The 7,388-nt window shown below is 39.4% G+C and overlaps 1 protein-coding gene and 1 long non-coding RNA gene across 2 annotated transcripts; one reads left to right on the top strand and one right to left on the bottom strand.

Annotated features, from left to right (window-relative positions):
• Positions 1-1,436: 1,436 nt before the first annotated feature.
• GJB7 (gap junction protein beta 7) lies at positions 1,437-4,067 on the top strand. Its single transcript, XM_063624332.1, is given in 3 exon segments — positions 1,437-1,922; positions 1,924-2,151; positions 3,960-4,067. Coding segments are annotated over 3 exon segments (822 nt in total).
• A 261-nt stretch (positions 4,068-4,328) lies between these two features.
• On the bottom strand, positions 4,329-6,976 carry LOC134732664 (uncharacterized). The gene is made up of 2 exons (XR_010116083.1): positions 4,742-6,976; positions 4,329-4,550 (listed from the first exon to the last, which is right to left on the bottom strand). It is a non-coding gene; the product is annotated as an uncharacterized lncRNA (long non-coding RNA).
• Between the last annotated feature and the right edge of the window lie 412 nt (positions 6,977-7,388).

Genomic DNA, 7,388 nt, shown 5'->3' with positions numbered 1-7,388 from the left:
TCTAGGATGAATATGAAATTTCTGACGGGCGCTTGGGTGTTGGTGATGCCATTCAATAAGAATGAAATTGAAGGGCAAGGAAAAGAATAAATTCAGTTGTAGATGTATCAAGTTCAGAATTCTTGTGGGACATTTAGATGATCATCATGAGGCACGGAACTATGTAGATTTAGGGAGAGTCAGGAAGGTGAAAGCAGAAGTCGAATCCATGGGGATGAGATTTTCTAGGGAGAGCATAAAGAGTAAGAAAAGAGCAAAGGACAGAATTCTTAAGAGGTGGACAACAAAAACGAAGATGAAAGAATCAGGAGGAGTGAAACAAGAAGAGAGGGTAGAGTGGTATAGAACTTAAGTCTGAAGAAGTTTCAGGAATGCAAGCACAGGCAACAGTGTCAAATGTCACAGGAAAATTACATAAAATCCAAGTGTCCAGAAGATTTGGCAGTTGCATGACAGTGCTAAATTTAGCATAAACGTTAAGTACAATGATGAGCAGAAAAACTAGACTCAATGAGTTGAGGAGTAAATAACAGTTGAGGAAGTAGAAATGAGGAATAAAGGAAGAAAGACTGTCAGCAAGATAAGCTATGAAGATTCTCCCTCTCCCCCACTAAAAATGGACAACACTTAAGCATATTTGTATACTGAGAGAAAGGAGACAGAGGAGATTGAAGACAACAGAATACAAAACACGGAAAACTGATAGATCAAGAATGGGATGTTGAGTGTGAATGATTATTTTGGGGCAAGAAGAGGGAGACTCTCCTTCCAAACTGGATAAAGAAGGTAAATTGGGTATGAATATGTCAGTCTGGAGGGTGAGGGAGCAGAGTTTAAGGAAGTTTGTATTGGAGAGCTTCACTTTTCATTATCAAATTGGTGGCAAGCTGAGCTGCTGATATGGGATATGGGAACCAAGAAGAAGTAGGGGCAGGTAATAAACCTTAAGGATTGGGAGGGTCATTAACGAATTTGAGAAAGTGAGCAGAGACTATAGCGTCAACAATCTGGCATGTGAAGGACATCTCAAGATACCAGGATCACCTTGATATTCATATCTAATTCTCTTCATATCAGTAACATGAGCCATCCATCTTTAGAGGGAAGAAATAAACTGGAAAGATTTTGCCAAACACAGAATTGTTTGAAAATGGGGTAGTGGGCGGCAGGGTAGATGACCAATTAAATCTCAAATTAAAGTGGACATGGGATTAATTATGTCCATGGACCAGTTGTATCATCTCCTTATATGTAAGACAGCATATCCTTCGGGATTCTTAGAGAGCCCTAAACCACCAGAGTTGTTATAATGCAGAAATTGTAATTTATCTTACATAATCCCTCAAATAGTAGAAATGATCTGCAGAATATAAATAAATGAATCCAGATGAAATTGTCTTATTTTGCAGAGTCTTGCCTTCTTTTGAGCCTAAGTCATGAGTTGGATATTCCTCAGAGATCTCCTGAGTGGAGTAAATAAATACTCCACTGGGATTAGATGGATTTGGCTGGCTGTCATGTTTGTCTTCTGTTTGCTGGTCTACATGGTGGCAGCAGAGCACGTGTGGAAAGATGAGCAGGAAGAGTTTGAGTGCAACAGTAGACAGCCCGGTTGTGAAAATGTGTGTTTTGATGACTTCTTCCCCATTTCCCAAGTCAGATTTTGGGCCTTACAACTGATCATGGTCTCCACACCTTTGCTTCTGGTGGTTTTACATGTAGCTTATCGTGAGGGTAGAGAGAAAAGGCACAGAAAGAAACTCTATGTCAGCTCAGGTACAACGGATGGGGGCCTATGGTACACTTATCTTATCAGCCTCATTGTTAAAACTGGTTTTGAAATTGGCTTCCTTGCTTTATTTTATAAGCTATATGATGGCTTTAGTGTTCCCTACCTTATAAAGTGTGATTTGAAAAGTGTGATTAAAGCCTTGTCCCAACATTGTGGACTGCTTCATCTCCAAACCCACTGAGAAGACAATCTTCATCCTCTTCTTGGTCATCACCTCATGCTTGTGTATTGTGTTGAATTTCATTGAACTGAGTTTTTTGGTTCTCAAGTGCTTTATTAAGTGCTTTCTCCAAAAATATTAAAAAAAAACTTCAAGTCCTCAGTGTGTGAGTGCCACAGCCTCAGATATGTTGAATGTGGTAGGAGAGGGACCCCTCCCCTACTCCAGAATCATCATTCACACTTGGCCATAAACACACTCCTGCTACCTGAAGCAAGGCTACTTTGTGACACACACGAGGGTTAAACAAAGAAAACCTGCATCCCTCCTCAGCAAGGCCTAAGCTGAGTTGGAAGACAAAGCATGTCAGCCTTAGTATCATTTGGGAGGAATTTTTTTACATTGTCAATATGCTTTCAGTTATGAGCTCTAGACAGAGGTCTCATTGTTTTGTTGTAGGGTTCTCCAGTATGTGGATAACATTAGTTGTTTTAGAATAGGTAATCGCAAATTAGTCTGAAGAAATCTAACAGGATTCTTTTAAGAGCTTAGATTTTTCAGGAAAAAAAAAAAAAAAAGAAACCCTGTGTCAGTTTTCTGTTTTTTCGATCTCATTACAATTGGTGCACAATGAACTGGAAAATATAAAAAGTGACACTTTAGGCAAATGTGATGGCCTCAGAGCTGAAATGAAGGAACTGGCAATCTTTCCAAAGTGGCAGCCAAGGCCCCACTCCCTGTCCTACTCAATCTCTGCAGGGAAAAACTGTGGGATAGGATAGCAGCTAGCTGGGGACACACAGAGGGACATTCAACAGGAAGATCCCGCCTAGGGAAAAGGCCACAGAGCCCAGGCCTCTTGCCGATTCAGGGATCCTTGGATATAAGTGGAATAGAGGAGAGGGAGGAAAGCTATCATTTCAGTGGTCTCCAAATTAAGTACAAATATTACTGGGGGGTATCCCACTTAAGCCTGAACCAGCAGACATCCGAAAGGGTCACTCTAGAGTTAGAAAGGAAGGCAGGTCCCCCAGAAGGCAACACATTGATAGGAAGTGGAGGCCACAGAAAAAGAATGTACCCACTTGATAATTACTTAAGACTTCTATTTAACCAAAAGAACATTGAAATACTTTGTAAATATTCATATTGTTGAACCTTTCATAATCAGGAATTCACTATGTACTATACTGTAAGTCATAGTTTGCCTATAATTTACTAGTATATCTCCCTCTAGGACAGATAGTAAAATGTGTACTATGTTGTTACAGTGGTGCAAAAATGTTTTAAAAGTTTATTACTTGTTTTGAAGACTAGAACTTTCTTTACTTAAATTTTTCTAGAAATTCACAGATATGTTCTCTTTGGATTTAATACTCTAACACATGTACATTTCTTCAGAATAAAAATAAGGGTATTTCACAATGCTCTTTGGCTGTCATTGGTATCTTTGCTAGACTGCAGTGGGTATGATTACTATGTGAAATAAAACATGTTCTGACAACTTTAGAACAGGATTTGCAACACTGCTTGGTAAAGATAGCTAAGAAATTATTATTCTCCCTCGAGAATTTAACAGAAAGTCAGGGCATAAAAATGTAATTTTAACTAAAAACCAATTATGTCTTCCATGCCTTGCCCTCTTTAGAATATAATCTCATTACAAGTCATGCGCAATGAAGGTTATTTGGGTCATTATGTGGTCTACAGACTATGTCAGCAGCAGTGGTCATTATCTCTATCTTAAAGACTGTGTTCTAGACAACAGAGAGAAAGGTGAAATTTGTGGTTTACCCTTCTTCAATTTATACCACAGATCACTGCTGGACTTGAGCTTACAAACATATATTTTATCATTGAACACGAAAACATCTAGCCTGCATGAATGCAGGTAATCATGAATTTCGTGTGTGTATGTGCGAAAATAATAGGTGGTTAAAAGAAATTTAAGGTTTTTGAGACCTTGATCACGGCACAGAATCTAGAAAACAGGGTTTCTGAATGCAGGACTGGAATGGAAACAAGGGACTTTGTCAGTCTGAGGATGAGTTTGATGCCAAAAATGTTTTGGGGGAGCTCATCCTCTTCACATCAGTTATGGCAAATTCTGCCTAACCAAAAAGTCCAACTGCTTGGCTATATATTCTTTGCATTTCCACTTTGTATAGAAAAGAAACTGAAAGGTAATGTGAGCAAGGGCAATGGCATTGAAGATGTTTAAATAGGAAGGTGTGTGATTTTCGTTCCTTGAGTCTTGCTGGTAGTACCTTAATTTACAAAGTGAGTTTCCTATGAGAACATTCTGATGGCTTTCTTGGGGTCAGTGAGGACCCAAAGTACTTGACTGAGAGAAATTGGCAGTTAATTTGTACAATATTGTTTCTCTTGTTGGTAAATTAATATTTATTGAGTACCTGGGAGCAAGACCCTGTGCTATGTACATCCCAAGATTTAATGCATAATTCCTGCTCAAGAAAATGTCCATTTCTGTTAAGGCTCACGGAGGGTGAAGTATCTTACACCTGTGTCCTGGTCTCACTGGCCCACCTCAACTGTTCTACTCCGAAATCTTCTGGTGTCCATAGAGCAGACAGTAACCTTGGAGATGAGGAAAAAGCAGTCACTTTTCTTCAGGGACATGCAACTAGTACAGGCAGACTGAAAAATCAACCATAGGTCTTCCCAGATCACTAAACAGAGGTCTCCCTAATTTCATTTAAGCCACTCCCAGCTTGCAGTGATTATTCGGACTGCTCTGCACTTGTCCCATACTCTTTCTAGTTACAGACCTTGTTCCTGGCAACAGGAGTTCTCATTACAGCTGGGAGGAAATGTTTTCAAGCACTTGTACAAAAGAATGCCCAGAGCTCTAAGTGGCTGTGGTTCCAGTCTTCCCAATGGAATGCAGCCAATCTAGAAAAAAGACCGTGAAGATGAGAGAGGAGGGAGAAAAAGGCAAAGACTTGAGGATGTTTGAACTCCTCAATCCCATTGTCCCCGAGCCTGGCTCTACCCCTAACCTTTCTGTGGTTAGTTACATGAAAGATAAATTCCTTTTTTGCTTAAGCTGGTTCAGGTTGGATTTCTGTGTCTTGTAACTGAGAGTCCCAGTAAAGCCACCTTCTTCATAACTTTCTTTCCTGTATAATACAAAATTTTAATAATTTAAAAGCCTATAGTGCCCTGCCTCTCCTTATTCTAGCTCATATCCCATCACATACATGTAACACTTTTCTTAAATACTGATGTCAATTTATTCCTAGTTTATTTTGTTTGTATATTTAACATTGCACAGAGCACAGAAGTGAGGAACACTTCATAGCTCTTTAAAAGACTGATTAGAGGGCAAGTGCAGTGGCTTATGCCTGTATTTCCAGAACTTTGGGAGGCCAAGGCAGGAGGATCCCTTGAGCTTAGGAATTCAAACTTGAGGTGGGCTATGATTGCGCCACTGCATCCAGCCTGGGTGACAGAGCAAGACCCTGTCTTTTTTTTTTTTTGAAACATAGTCTTGCTCTGTCCCCCAGAGTGAAGTGCAGTGGCATGATCTTGGCTCACTGCAACCTCCATCTCTCAGGTTCAAGCAATTCTCCTGCCTCAGCCTCCCGAGTAGCTAGGATTATAGGTGCCCACCAACATACCCGGCTAACTTTTGTATTTTTAGTAGAGACAGGGTTTGCCATGTTGGCCAGGCTGGTCTCGAACTCCTGACCTCAGGTGATCCACCCACCTCAGCTTCCCAAAGTGCTGGCATTACAGGCCTGAGCCACCATGCCTGGACAAGACCCTGTATTAAACGAAACAAAAAAACTAATGAGGAAAGAAAGAAGCAGTGGTGGAGCACGTAGAGGCAAAACATGTCAGAATTCAACTGAATTTTTATGACAAAAGCCCAAGGAAGGTATTCTAGGAAAGACCTGCCAGAAGCACTTTCTCTAATATAAATTGGACCTTTTTTCACAAAGCAAATCTTCCTTTGGCTGTAAAAGATATTGGTGACTGTGAGGAGCTCTGTGAATTTTCTGCAGACCCATCTTGTTTCCACAGTGTTAGACAGTCTAATAAACAACTTTCTGAGATGCTTATCTTTTAAAAATACTATACTGTTCCCAAATATTGTTTGAAAGCAAAGTAAAATGAGTTCTGGATGTTACTGACATAGGTCAATATTCCCATTTAAAGGTGAAGTATCAAATCCTGCTCCAGCTACAAAGAATTTTTAATTTTTTTCTATTAAAAAGGAAAAATGTTCAGAGGAAATATGTAATTTCTGTTAATACTTTATCTTAAAAAACCTTCATATATTAATGCCTCCTATCAGAGTAGAGAGAGAGAATGGTTGTGGTGTAGAATTGGGGATGAATCAATCATAGGACATTGAAAAAGTGGACTTGATTCCTCTTCTTTTGTAAAAGGTCACTATTAAACTCTGTGCTGTGGATTGGGGCCAGAGCAGACAAATATTAAGCAATACAACTACCACATTCTTGGTATAAAAATGTTAACTAAATAGATGATCAGTAATGCCCTGTGATTGAAAGAGGTATTAATCACTAGGTTAGCCAAGAGTTTTCATTCATATTTATCTCAAAGAAAAGTGCAGTAACTTGAGATTTGACTTTCTGTGGAAGATAAACAAACCCGATAAGCCAATCCTCTTAGAGAAGATTGTTCCTAATTACATTAATTTGATATTAAAAATTAATGACGGTGATTATGGTCAAGGACTTTGTCTTATTCATCTCTTTATATCCCTATATCCCCACAGGTTAGGTCCCTGCACTTAGGAGCTCAACGTTTCTTGGAAGAAAAAGTTGTGTTCCTCTTCCCTCTCCACTTAATCCAGATTTTGTTGGGGATGTCAACATGCCCAGCTAAAAAGGCATATTTTAAAGTCTCTGCATGTAGAGGTAGCTGTGTGACTATCTTCTTGTCAAAGCAACAAGGTGCTTTGGGGAAAGTTGCTTAAAAATTGTACTGACCTAGTTTGCATGCATCTTTCTCCCACCCCCACCCCTTCTTGCCTGAAACATCATAGGTTCATGTTGCCGGGAACATCTTTCTGCCATGAGGTGACTCTGAAAATGGATGTGAGACCTTCTGAAGAAGATAGGCAGGCTTCTGGGACACTGATGCCATTATGAAATTGCCTTATCAGCCTCGAACTGCCTATTCTCCTACTGTCTGTTTGTTGTTGTTATGTGAGAGACAACTTAACTCCTACCTGATATAAATCACTGACTCGTTAATTTCTTTTACTTACTGCTCCAAACAGTTCCAGAGTACATTCACATTAGTGACTAGGAGGAAGAAACAGAAGGCATGCCTATATCAACTGAAGACAAAAGAAATGCCTAGTATTTGAAACATTTAAAAATGGAAACATTTAAAAAATTGAATTGAAACATTTAAAATTGAAACGTAAAAAATCTCAGC

This window comes from Symphalangus syndactylus, chromosome 2, assembly GCF_028878055.3.
Source record: "Symphalangus syndactylus isolate Jambi chromosome 2, NHGRI_mSymSyn1-v2.1_pri, whole genome shotgun sequence".
Taxonomy (NCBI): Eukaryota; Metazoa; Chordata; class Mammalia; order Primates; family Hylobatidae; genus Symphalangus; species Symphalangus syndactylus.
This window is presented reverse-complemented; position numbering and strand designations above follow the sequence as displayed.